Source organism: Primulina eburnea, chromosome 6, assembly GCF_022965805.1.
Source record: "Primulina eburnea isolate SZY01 chromosome 6, ASM2296580v1, whole genome shotgun sequence".
Classification (NCBI taxonomy): Eukaryota; Viridiplantae; Streptophyta; class Magnoliopsida; order Lamiales; family Gesneriaceae; genus Primulina; species Primulina eburnea.
In genome coordinates, this window is record NC_133106.1 from 34,101,132 (window position 1) to 34,114,765 (window position 13,634).

The window sequence follows — 13,634 nt, forward strand, 5'->3', positions numbered from 1 at the left end:
CTATGAACGTTCGTATGATTAATGCTTGACAACAACTTCTTTAATCAAGTTTTGTATCTATATTTCTAATCAATACGTACAACTCTAAATAGCTAGAGTAGATTAGGGGATTAACTGAATATTAAAGCTAACTAACTGAATCAAACAAACTCCTAGAAGTAGATCAAATGTCTAAATCAAAATTAAAAAAAGATTAACTTAACTAAATTTTGTAATAGAGGGAGCATCGATTAATATTTCACCGATAAGCAGGAGTAGAAAAGGAATCTGTAATTGGAGTACAATGCTTGTCGGTGGAGCAATCGAAATGTCGTGCTTAAGATGTTGTAATGTTTTAAAAAATTGTAATTGCACCGTTACCATCACTTATAATAATTTTGGTGAAGAGACAATCCATCCATCCTACGGTTTGTATTAGATCCAAAGTCACATGTTCAATTTTTATTGATTACAAGAACTACAATTTTTATGAGAGATATTATTGAGATGCAATAAATAATAATTGTTCATGTTTGATAGAACAATCGAAACGTGGTGCAACTTGAGTAATTTTAAAAGTCAAGTGTTAATTCTCATTTAATAATATCCTTATAATAACTTGATGTCACAACATAGTAACAAAAAAAAACCTTTTTTTTAAAACGTCAGTTTTTTTAAATGTTTATTCATTTCTATTTAATTAGTCTATTAAAAACGTAAACGACATCAACTTGGTTGAATCGACTACAATCGGAAAAAAAAGGATTTCTACCAGTTATTTTTAATTGATAATCAATAAATCGCGGAGTTCATTAAAAAAATGCAAAGCTTTGAAGAAAACTCAGTAACATTCTTCTAATTGCCACCTAATTAGCAATTACTTTCAACAAATTACATATATATAAATGTGATTTACCTTTCCCTATATAGTATACCACATGCATGCATGAAGTATATATAAATTTACTACTTATCAAACACACCGAAAAAACATAGATGTTTTTCGATATGTTTTGCCCCATAAAAAAGACAGCTATATATCCAGCCAAATCATGAAGCAACTGCGTTCCCATCAGATTCCTGTAGGGTAAATTCTGTTTTCACCGTCCAAGATTGAATACTGTACTGTTTGACAATCTTCCATATCATATCTAGGGTAAAAAAGTGAGCTTTGTAAGCCATGCTGGTATAAGCCCAATGTCAAGGACACCCCACCCCCTCCTGCATACGATATGGTTGGGGTTCCACCTCCCGCGGCTGATGAGAAGTCCAATTCTATGGCACCAAAAGAGTTCCCAACTCCACCAAAACAATGATTCTTTACTTCATTTTCAAGGGTTTTGTTACTTTTTCCGCCATTTTTCTCAGGATTGTTGAGAATCGAAGATAGAGATTCGGAATGAATTCTAACCAACTGATCATGTGTTGGCTTCTGATCTTTAAATTCTTCCAAGTACATTTCCTCCACCATGGGTTTCCATAGCCTTACTCTAGCATTAATGAACCAATTGGAGACCTGAAAAAGAGAGAGAGAGTTTATCGGACATGACAAGAAAATAATGTCATAGAGTAACATCTGATCAAATCATTTATTATAGGAGATTTGTTGAAGAGATATAGATGCACATGTTTCCTTGATTACATAAATAAATTCTTGATCTTGAATAAAATAATATAGGCTGAAAGGACTCGCCTGGCTTCTTGAGAGACCTGTTTGGCGTGCTAAAGTGTGTTTATCTATATCATTTGGATACCTGTACAAATCAAGAAAACTTGTCAGCTGTACTCAAAAAATGGAAGTTAAATAATTAATTAATCTTCTAAAGTTATATATATATATATATATATATATATATATTTTGTGGAGGATAGTGTGAAAGAGATGGGTTCCTATGGAGGTTGTAACGAGTACCGATGTCCACACAAAAATAACACAGGAAACCAAGAAAATTCCACAAAGACAAATAAAAATAAATAAATAAACTTGAGACCTATCTATGTACACGAACACAAGAAACAATGGAATCTTAAAGGATTCCAACAGAAACTAACAAAAAAAACCGGCTGGAGTCTGCAAAAATAATGATTGAAAACAAGCAAGAATCTTAGAGTACTGTTAGAACAGTAAGCAGGATTTTTCATTTTTTATTCCTTCACAGGGTCAAGATTGTACCCAACATATATGTATATTAGGAATAAGTATATTTGAAAATTATCAATCCATGGCGGGTATATAAATTATGAACAAGAGATCAGAGCAACTTACGGGTGGAGAAAATGCTCGAAAAGCCAAGCACGCAGAACAGAAACCGATCTCTCTGGCAGGCCTCGTTGTGGCCTCCATGGATGATTTTCCATCATGCTCGTTTGCTGGAATAATGCTCTCTGTTGCCTCAAAGCTTGATCAAGAAGTCTTAATCTTGGTGTTTTCCCTTTACTTGTGCCTGGTACTCCAGAAGCTTTGTCTTCCATTGCCTTCTCTGTGGCCTTCATCTGACTCAAAATTCCATCTTTAAGGCATCTAAAGTGTTTTGATACAGCTCTTGACGCTGAGGCTGAATAAACAGTCGCAGCTCCATTCCCAGCCACCGCTTCAAATGATGATGCTACCGCCTTCATCTGATCGCAGTAGTGCTTGTACCTTCTATCCACCTTCACCCCCACCACCCCAAAAAAATTGCTAACATGAATAAAACAGTAGGCAAAAAAAGTTACTTTTATGTCAAATGCCAAAAAATTGTAACTTTTCATAATGTTTGTAATTAATTTCCGGCGGATGGTACATAACACAGACTGGTGTGAAACAGAAGGTTCTGAAATTTAATGGAACTCCATATTTTCTCCATCTGGGCATGCATTAATGGAAAAGAGTCCCGATCCAGAAGGTTGGTTCAGATTTTAAAGCCTTCCATATTAATTTAAATCAGTTGAAAAAAAAGTTCATTCATCCCAAGAACTAAATATGTGAAAGAAGTACTGAAAATGAAGATCTGCAAAGGAGGAAATTAATAAATGTACCTCTTCAAGCATTTGAAGCAACTTGGTCGTTCGGTTCTGCAATTCCAAGTGGTCAAGAGCATAAAGTGATTCCTTTGACATGGCATGTTCATCCTGCCGTTCACTGGTTTTCTGAATCTTTTGCTTTGAGCTATCAGTTGTATCTGTTCCGAGATTACAGAACTCGTTCAAAAGCTCTTGTATAGGCCCCAAGAACTTTGAGTTTCCAAACTGAAAGTTTTCTTGCATCATATAGTACTGTTGTTGTCGATTCATATTAATTGACCTAGAACTTGATGGATCAAACCTTAAATCAGTTTCTTGTATGAGTTCTAAAGATTGCAGACCAATACTCGAAGGATTTGATGAACTGAGAGAGAGTGAAAGACCTTTGCTTGTCGTTTCATTACCTTCACATGACAAAACACATCTCGAAGATGAAAATTCCACAATAGAATTCACTGGTGAAACCATTGAAGAATCATTAATCCCAGGTAAAACATATTTATAGTCTTCAATAGAATTACCAGGCCCGTTGATTCCTTTCAAAGAAGAAGGTGAACTGACATGGTTTCCAGGCTTGTTCGAGAACCCTTTCCAGAAAACTGAGCTGTTTTCGTGGTTCAGATTCTTTGAAGGAAACCCTAGTAACTCCATGCCTGAAGTACTCAAATTGTATATCTCTGGATTGAGCTCAAAACTTTGCAACTGATTCACTAAATGAGCCTGCAGATTTTGATTCCCAATTGAATCAGCCATACAAAACTTCTATATACTGCTTTATATATACAATGACCTTCTTGTACAAAAATCAAACCCTGAAAGTACTACAAAATCCCCATTCTCCAGCTGAAAAACCGATCAAGATCCGAACCCATCAATCAAAGAACAACCATTATCTGAACAGATATCAACCTATATATCTGTTAACAAGAAACCAAACACGCTTATTTTTGTGTAACTTTTTGATTGAATCTTTTCTTTCCCTATGTGACATACACGTACCTTTGTGTGTGCACTATGTTGAGATGCTTAGGGTAAGTACCATATATGAGATGAGTGTTACGTACACTTTAATATATAGCTAATGGTGGTTGCAATGCAAATATGACCTTACTTTTGTTACTTACTCTGATTTACCCAACAAGAAAAGTCATGCCATGGAAGCAAACAGAGGAAAAGGAGATACACAAATCTTTGATCCCAAATACAAATGGAATAAATATGGCCTGATGGCCCTGATCATTGATCGTGACCTCAAAACTTATATTATTATATCCCTGTTTTATTAGAATTAATTAATATATCCATCCACACACACACATATTCACATTTGATGTATATACGACGTGTACAGACAGACAAAAGCTTTAAACTTTCATTGTTCATACATAAAGTTTTCCTGTTACGAGAAGTTCATAAAAAAGAGTAATGGCCGGTGCATATGTAGGCGATGATTGCATACAAGGTTGTTTCGATCAAACCTACGAATCCCAAGAACTCGAGCTAATCAGTAGTTGTATATACTATGTCGCAGGCTTTTTCAGACATGGGTTGTTGCTTTGACCTGTGTTGTGTGGCTGTGTTCTGATCAAATTTCAATGCAACAGTAAATTCGGTGAGTATATAATATATATCATGATCCCTATTTTTGTTATATTTCACAAATAATTGTGGCATATATGTTAGATAAATAATCTCTGCTGTAAACAAATTGTGAGGGCTTGGAATGGTGTGGCTAGCTTTTTTCTTATATATATATTTTTTATCTATTAAACCACCAGTTTAATTAATCTTGTAATTTTCTATCTTGGTTTATATGCATTTATTTTCTAAAATAAAATATTTAAGATTTTAGAAATAAGATAATCTATTAAAATCTGATATTAAAAGTGTTTTTTATATTTCATATATTGATTTAATTATTTTATATATCAATATTGCGTTGTGGAATATTAGTCCATGACCATGTGTTCCAACTAATTCTAATTAAAGCATTCATTAATCAAGGCCTTTCACCAGTCTTCTGTTTTTATTCTTTTCCTCCATCCTTCCTAATTGGGACCATGTGCATTTTTTTCCTTCATTTTTCTAGAATTATATTTTGACATTATCATAATCAAACAAAATAAAGTGACGATACTCATCCAATTATTGAATCTCAAAATTTCCATGTAAAAGATATACCGGTTCGGTTCATAATTAGATATTGCTTCCTTTACTTGAAGTCTTGAACAAATTCATTTGTTACTACGTACTAAGAAATCGGTTATATAAAATAACGTTTAAGCTGTAACGAATGTATAACTAATTATTTGCATAGCTCTTTAGAGTTGTCCGAGTTGAATGATCATGTGACTGTTTAACCAAAGTTACTGAGTTTGATCACTTACCAATATTTTCTTGGGATATCATGTACATCGCACAAGGTTTGACAAGTGCAGTTTATCTAACTAGAGTGATTTGCATACTAATGCATTAAACCAATGATTAACGTGTATCGAATGTAACGACTGTGAGATCCATCATCATAAAAAAAATAATAAAAATTTGTGTACACAAAATAGATCGTTGAGTTTAAAACCAAAATACACTTAGCTTTCTTGGCCACATAAGTTGATTTCATAGTTCAAAATGCAAAGCGAATATATATCTTTCACAATTATCCACTCCAAAAAATATATAGAAAAAACTTACCTATATTTCTTCTTTGAAAAGTACTTGTTTAATTTACATCTTTACTTAATTTGGTTGATTAAATGTCATTGTTGTCATTAATATCATTTTTTCTAATCATATGAGTAATCAATTTGGAAAATGAAACAAGACAAAGAGTGCGCCAATGGCATGAAAAAAGTGTCGATATGTTGACCACCAATCGACAAGGAGGCTATTATAATATCTATATTTGTATATTTATTATTTTTATTATATTATAATGACATATTCATGGATAAAAATCACATTTGGTCTCTTCATCAAATTTTCCCCTAAAAAATTATATACCACCTTATAATCCAAAAAAACTTATAAAAACTAGAGACAAAAATATAATTCGAACAAAAAACATAAAAAATAAATAAATATATAAATATATATGTTTATATATATATATATATATATATATATATATATATATATATGTTTTACATAGAAAATAATGCATGTAGTTTCATGTGTACTTCAAAAACATAGTGGTGATTTATTTTTGTAAATTTGGTAGTTTTCAATTTATATGAAATTGTCTCATGATATTTGTATCATGTTGTCATAAAAAATCATTTTAGAAATTACTAACTTATTTAAAGCAACTTCGAATCGAAAACAATTATTATATATATCGAGTATTAATTTATCGATATTTTACTCTAAGGTTATAGAATAAAGTGGAATATGATATCCCATTTTTGCTTCCTAACACTCCATTTATTTTCTACAACTAAAATAAATAATCATATTAATGTTTTTAGCAGTCGTAGGCGCCATTAATTGTCAAATAACAAAAAATATATATAGAGTGGTCCTTGAATAATTTATTATTTATATGTATTTGAGAAAATGGACCCCTACTCTGTATGCCAGTGGACAAAGGCTACAAATTAATAAATGAAAACCCAGAATTAATTTCGAATCAAATTAGGGACCGTAAAATAACGGTGACATTGGTAAGTCAGTTTTTTTATTTTTTTAAAATAAAATATGTCAATTTGACCAATCGAATCATATTATGAATTCCAATGCTTCCAGATAATGAATATATTAAAAGTGTTCAATTTCAGTTCGAATGGACATGAATAGATATATTACATATTAAAATGCTGTAATATAATTATTTTTATTCATGGGAAATTAAATTCAGTGTTTTTTATTGTTTCTTTGTGATTTTGATCATTTATATCGACAAATTTAACTCTAAGTATGTCACATTTGTTTTTAGGTGTGGTGATGTTTTTAATATCACACAAGCATTCCCTTCCCATTCTTGTGGTTAATATAAATGTCATAGTAACTCTATAGTAAAAAAATAAATATGGGAAACTTATTCGTACTTCAATTAATACATCGTTTACATTCCATGACGTGTTGGGAAGGCTTCGGGACCGAATCAATACTTTTAACTTTGTAAAAATAAAAAATAAAAATATTTAAAAGAATATTGGCAGATACAAGTGAAAGTTAGCTTGAAATTTTTGGTTTCGAGACCTATTATATTATATATTGTGAAAAATTAAGTATTACTTGTATTTCCAATGGCTTAAATTTCCACGTGGGAGTCTATCATTTGTTCTCATTCGTCAATTATTTAGAATCTTTTCCAACTCTTTTACTTATCCCTAATTGTATGGAGTTTTTGAGAATGACAATTGCACGCAATTTGTCATTATCTTAATTCCCACTTCTCTTACAATGTGAATATAAAATTGTCATTATCTTAATTCCCACTTCTCTTTCTTGTCTGAAATTGCAAGATATATATGGACCAAGACCAAATTGAAGAATTGTGTGGTAATTAATTTTAAGATACGACGATTGTCTTCCATGATATAACAAATTTCACGTTTTTCTTTTATAAAAATATTTCAAATATTCCATGTTCTTAAATTTAATAAAACAAAACCGAATTATAATATCTCAATTCGAAACTAATTTGTTTATGGTTCTAGCTTCTCTCTCTGAATTTCAAAGATGGCCTCGACGTTATAAGTTCTCAAATTTCCAAAGTCAAATTTCGAAATATCAAGTCTATACAGAATACGCTAAAGCATTGCTATTGATTGGGCCTTAGTTAGTGGGCATTGGGCTTCACAATTCTAATTTCCATTGATATCAAATTGACTCTCCAATTCTGTTATGGTTAGAAGATGATGGGTTATTAATTGGGCCTTAGTTAGTGAAACTGGGCTTCAAAATTGTGATTCAGATTTGTGGTTAGAGTTGATGCACTTTGTCATTGACGGTAGTCACATTGATTGTTTTTGTCCTTTGTATTGAACATGTAAATTGAATTGAATTGGTGCATGGTTATTACTAGTTTGAACTCGTGACTTGGAACCGATGAATGTCCAGACTGATTTGGGATTTATAAGTTCTTTTTTTACATCAAAAATTAAAATCGGGCCGTCTCCGAATGACCCACGACTACCTCAAGTCAATGAACAAGATCACTCCTAGATTTTTAACAAATCTTGTCAATTTATCTGTGTTTGTTGTGTTAATTTAATATTCATGAAAAAGCTAAACATTAGCTTAAATTATTTTGCATAAAGTATGGTCGACATGAGTATTTAAAAAGAGTAATAAAAAATTAAAAGTCCTTATCCTAGCAATCATGCTACCTTAGTGGGAAATGGCCACTAAAAAAATTTAAATGGAGCAACCGCAAACGGGCACGTATATGTAAACCAAACGACAGTTAAAAGGAAGTCAACTCTATTATATTTGGCGGAAGTGTGGGAAGAAATGGGAGGTGAGCCGAAGAGGTGATATTTGATTTAACCCGAAGAGCAAAATTCAGATTTCAAGAAAAATTAAACTAGACATTTCAAATCCCAGGTCAGACCCCTTGCCCCTGGGACTGAAGGGCAGTAGTTCGAACCGTATGCTTATTTACAGAAGTAGTAGTCGAATGATTCCAAAGGTATTCAACAACAGATGGCAAAAAGAGGATCATGCAACCAACAGATTCGGAAACCAGTGATGCATCATATGATTAGCATACAATGTAAATCAAGAAAGACAAATGGATACCGAGACTTCAGTAAAAAGTATGTAGCAGAATGAGAAAGTACATCAACGACAAGGACCAACGTAATCAATGCCGCAATGACCGGTAATTGGATTCACCTGGACTTTGCTAGTTCCTCACCATTCAACATTATCAAACATGAGTAAATTTTCTTTCAGAAACTAACAACTTTCAAATAGCAAGCGCTCACTGTGTGGCAAAGAATGACAAAATAATCCGAGTAATGAAACTGAACTCAAACTTTTATCAACGTCCACTTCTTTATTTCTTAGTCCAGGCTAATCTTTTAGCACATCGACCAATTTCTTTGAGAGCTCTATTGGCAAAAACAAATTTTTCGGCTCAGTTTCAAAAAAAAGGGCTTAGCTCGAAATCCTTTGTCAAGTTCTGACTGTTGAATCTCAAATTCAAGAGTTCTCTATTGAGGCAGATGTGATACGCATTTGTCGAGGTATTTCAGGCTCTCCATTTCGCCTCCAAAAAGCCCTTCTCCACCAAACTTGAAATCCTCTCTGGATATTTGGACAATCATCACCAGCATTAAGAAACCTATTGAACCATGACAGAAAAATCTCTCGCTGCCAGGGCATCGGCAAGGTTAATATTGTGTTGCTAAGACCATCTTCAATTAAATGTCGATCAAGACCTTTGGATGCCCTCCGCATCCATCCAAAATCATCATAAAATGGCACCAACCATGTCTGCAAAAGCATGCACCTAACGTCTTTCGAGGCTAATAGTTGCCCCTTACCAATCCCAACAAAAAATCTGGCCGTAACTCTGCTAACTTCGTATCGGTGAATGACCGGCACTTTCGAATGAGCCTCAGCTAACTCAGACTGTGATGCCCATATCTTCAAAAACTCCTCAGCAACCTGTCTATCAATCAATATATCCAAAAGCCAATGCAAATTATCAGCCTGTCTGGCTATCTGGCCCACATTCTGTGTTGCTTCTTCTGCCGCTTTCAGAAAATATTGCCGAAGAAAGTTCAGGCACTCGTCACAAGCCGAGTATAACGACTCCTTTCTCAAATCTGTGTGGGATGAATTCTCACGAAGCATTTTGGTAACCAAAATTTTCATCTCTCTCCTAGCTTTCTCGTCTTTTCCTTCAAGAACTGCGTGCAAAAGCTTGAGAAGCAATTCTTCATTATCATTTCCGTATTCCACCCCTGTGGTAACATCAACAGAAATCCTCTTCAAAACTTCCACAGCTCCAACCCCTTCGAGACGAAGCTCTGATAACAAGGAAGCTACCTTCTCTTCTTCATCTTCAGCCCATGGAGCAGCCTCCAAGTACTCCAAGCAAGACAACACTCCAGCATCAAATTCAATTGCCGATGAGACCTAATTACAAGACATCTACCATATTTTTACAACATAACTGTGGAGTTTAGCTTAATGTTCCAACAACAATCATTCATCTGTTCACAATTCGATAATAATAAATGGTTTATCTACGATGAGACATTGGAACGCAAATAATTGTAAAAAAAATCATGGAATAGAAATATAGGCAAGAGTGAGTGAAACTGTGAACAAAGTCTTAACCATTTCAAGTCAAAGTTTGTTGGTGAAGTCATCTTGAGTGCAAAAAGAACTACTCTAAGGAATCTAGATATTGAAGTAAATCATATTTTTTCAGGGACTTGATTGAAAGAAATAAAATTCCTAAAACTCTGAGGCATTTGCTCAGTCTTGATTTCCATTCTTATGATGAGAAAGTAGGCTGGCAAAAATCAAACACAAACAATATCGCTACCAATCAAGTTTCATTCTCTAAATTTCAGGTCCACTGTCAATCAAGATTAATTGTCCAAAGTTTTATAGGTCCATGTGCAGTTGGAAATACTATACCATGAATTGAAAATTGGAACAAATCAACATGAATAGATACACTAATGGAAAATATATTTTACTTAAAATAACATTCTACGATAAGATTCTCAAAAGGACCATAGTTGAAACTTAATTTATCTTCCAAGCTTTTATTGGGTTCAGACAAGTTTTTGTACAGATGCAATCCAGAATGGGGATTGATGTGACAGATACCCGCTACCCTGTTTCACTTACATTATTGCATTTAAGGGTTTGTAAAGATTATTCATATGATGAAACACCGAAACACAAGTAGAGTGTTTTAACATCACGATCAATAACTTAGGCGATAAGTTCAACAGCATAGCCGAAAACCCAGTACCAGTCTACTAGGGAGGATATAGTATCTAACTTATTAACCATTCTACAACTGCTCATGGAATCGATTTGGGATCAGAACATACTGGAAAAGACAAAACCCCCATTCCACAACTACCAGATTCGAGTAAAATTCCAGCCAATTATAGCAACTTCAATATTCATAAACTGCACCATGATATGTGGATATCTACAACTTGACTTACATCTACCACAAAATTAAATTCCAAAAAAAAGCAGTTTATGCATCAGTGGAACTCAAATAGGAAAGTGATCTAGCTCTAAGATCTGGCGAGCTAATCCATCACATTTTAAGTTCTTATTTGTTAGCAAACTTGATCGCTACTTAAACATAACTATCTCATCTTTATTATCCAGCTTATCCTTCAATACAGTTATGTCCATCTCCAATTTTCTATCATGCCATTCAAAACCTTGCACTTTTTTCCATTCATTCACTTATTTTTCAATTCTGGATCAACTTTCACCACCTATCACTAGATTTACATATAGTGAACAAATATAAAGGTTCAACTACATTGAAGAAATGCAGATTAGCGATTTCTGAGAGCATTTAAGACTCACCTTGAGAATACCCAACACTCGTGGAACATCTTCCCTCATCAGCCTCTTCCTCAAATCCTTACAATACATCAGCCTAAGACTCTCGATATAAACTTCAATATCATCACAATCCGCTATCTCCACAATGTATGGCCCCATACTGCGCTGCTGCTTAACCCACTTTTCATTCAATTTCAAAGCAAAAAATCTGCTATGAGCCACAAGGATCTGTCTATGTACACTCATAGAGACGCTAACCCCATCCTTGGAACTTAAAGTCAGCTTCACATCGCCAGTACCCATATCATTAAACTGGTTTCCGGGGCTCCTCGAAGCCAGAAGATCCAATAAACGCTGCTGCATTAGCGCCTTCTTGTCTTGGGGCGGTGGGTTTGCAGAAAGCTTCGAGCTTTGGGGGTTCTCAAACGGAACAACACCGTTAGGTACAAGGGTCGAGGCTTTGAGGTGGCAATCGGGTTCATTGGACATCATTTCGAAAAGGGTTGGGCTTGAACGGGTTTTATCCACAAACGGAGGGGGTGACGTTGGGTTGAGAAGGCCAGCGGTAAGTACGGAGTTAAATTTACTGAACGATGACGAAAAATTATCAACCGCGGGATTGGGGCCGCCATTGACAGTGTTCGTGATGGTGTAGGAGTCCATTGTGGAGGGTGAGTGCCGAAATTTGAGATCAACGGGGGAAGAGAGTGGAAAGGGGTAGGACACTAGTGCTGGCGTAGGCGTGGTTTCAACCGGCAGTGAAGGTGGCGGTTTGGATGCTGAGCAACACCAAGAATTGCCTGGAGAAACTACAATGGGAGTGTCAAGCTGGCGGCTTTTATGATGGTTTTGGGTTGTACAAGGGGTGGAAGTAGAAGTTGAGGGTGTCGAGTCCAAAGCGGCGAAACCAGTGGTGGTGATAGTAGTCTCACGGTAGCGGCGGCGGTTGGGTTTGATGGGTTGGGTTTGGGCTTTGATATGAGTGGTGGTAGCTGCCATATGATGATTGAAGAAGTGTCAAGTGTGTTTAGTACTTGGGTCAGCGTGTGCGTGTTTTGGGGGGGTGTTTTTGTCATTTAGCTTTAGGGCTCCATTGGTCTCATCACCATATTTCGCAAAGTAGAGACAGAATGGTGATTGAAACAAGACAGAAAAGAGAGTTAGATAAAACGAAAACAGAGATGGCAAGATTGATGACTCTCTTGCTGATATGAGCTGAGTCATGGATTTTTAATGTGGTCCTTCAACTTTATTCCTCTTGTTATAAAACTTTTGAAATAAGTCAGATGTACTTACTCATCAAGGTTGATTCAAGCAAAATTGATAATAATATGGGATAGTTTTTGTAAATGGTTAGTGAAGACAATGCTTCAGTACTAAGACCGAAATATAAGTGAAAAACAAGAAAATGTTACTTAAATTTATCTGTACCTTTCCTATTCCTGGTATTTAAGACATGAAGACCTCTCTTTGTAAATGGAATTTCAACCTGTCTTGCTCAGAGGATTTGATTCGATTGTTTGAGATTCACATATGTATAGAATAACATGCATAAATACGTTAGGGATATGTTTCTGTTACTATATTAAGTAAATAATTAATGAATTCATGTGAACTTCCTTTCAATGGCATCAAATTGAGAAATATACCATATGAAATGTGGAGTGCATATATATTTTTTATATTTGAAAACTTGTCAATATTTTTTGTGCCAAAATCAAGCGATGATATAATTAAATTGTGGTCTTTAGAGTAGTTAAGAACTTGATTTTGCACATCCCTTGAATGAGAAGTTTAGATAAAATGGAATTGGAAGTATGGTTGGCAAATTATTGAGCATTATTAGATTTTGGTTTGGCTTTGCCAGGAAGCATTGGAATTCACCAGATTAGATACAAAAAGGGAGGAAAAATCCCAAACGGAAATTTGAAACCCCACCGATTTGATGTGTTTTGGGCATCCTTTACGTCTTTTGTTTATTGTCTATGATTATATTTTAACAGAGGTGTGCCGATTGCTTTGGACAATTTTCATAAAGAACCTTGTCTCTTTGGGCATCACTATAGCACAATAGAACATTACTATGGCCAATCAAGAGCTAGGAATATTATATCTTTGAAGCTAATGTCTATGCTTCAGTTTGTTTGTAT

General features: G+C 34.6%; 2 protein-coding genes across 2 annotated transcripts; both read right to left on the reverse strand.

The window, feature by feature from the left end:
- Positions 1 to 898: 898 nt before the first annotated feature.
- On the reverse strand, positions 899 to 4,087 carry LOC140834554 (homeobox protein BEL1 homolog). The gene is made up of 4 exons (XM_073199518.1): positions 2,998 to 4,087; positions 2,246 to 2,631; positions 1,673 to 1,733; positions 899 to 1,495 (listed from the first exon to the last, which is right to left on the reverse strand). The coding sequence occupies exons 1-4, from the start codon at positions 3,733 to 3,735 to the stop codon at positions 1,052 to 1,054; spliced, it is 1,629 nt and encodes a 542-aa protein (XP_073055619.1). The 5' UTR covers positions 3,736 to 4,087; the 3' UTR covers positions 899 to 1,051.
- A 4,621-nt stretch (positions 4,088 to 8,708) lies between these two features.
- LOC140834556 (BTB/POZ domain-containing protein At1g63850-like) lies at positions 8,709 to 12,627 on the reverse strand. Its single transcript, XM_073199520.1, has 2 exons — positions 11,506 to 12,627; positions 8,709 to 10,071 (listed from the first exon to the last, which is right to left on the reverse strand). Exons 1-2 carry the CDS (start codon positions 12,481 to 12,483, stop codon positions 9,130 to 9,132), a joined length of 1,920 nt encoding a protein of 639 aa, XP_073055621.1. The 5' UTR covers positions 12,484 to 12,627; the 3' UTR covers positions 8,709 to 9,129.
- Positions 12,628 to 13,634: the final 1,007 nt, after the last annotated feature.

Coding starts and splice junctions, on each gene's coding strand:
- LOC140834556 (XM_073199520.1), bottom strand. CDS start 12,483: ATGGCAGCTACCACCACTCATATCAAAGCCCAAACCCAACCCATCAAA. Junction 10,072..11,505: donor GAGTGTTGGGTATTCTCAAG/GTGAGTCTTAAA, acceptor TCTTGTAATTAG/GTCTCATCGGCAATTGAATT.
- LOC140834554 (XM_073199518.1), bottom strand. CDS start 3,735: ATGGCTGATTCAATTGGGAATCAAAATCTGCAGGCTCATTTAGTGAAT. Junction 2,632..2,997: donor TGCTTCAAATGCTTGAAGAG/GTACATTTATTA, acceptor GTGGGGGTGAAG/GTGGATAGAAGGTACAAGCA. Junction 1,496..1,672: donor CAGGTCTCTCAAGAAGCCAG/GCGAGTCCTTTC, acceptor TCTCTTTTTCAG/GTCTCCAATTGGTTCATTAA.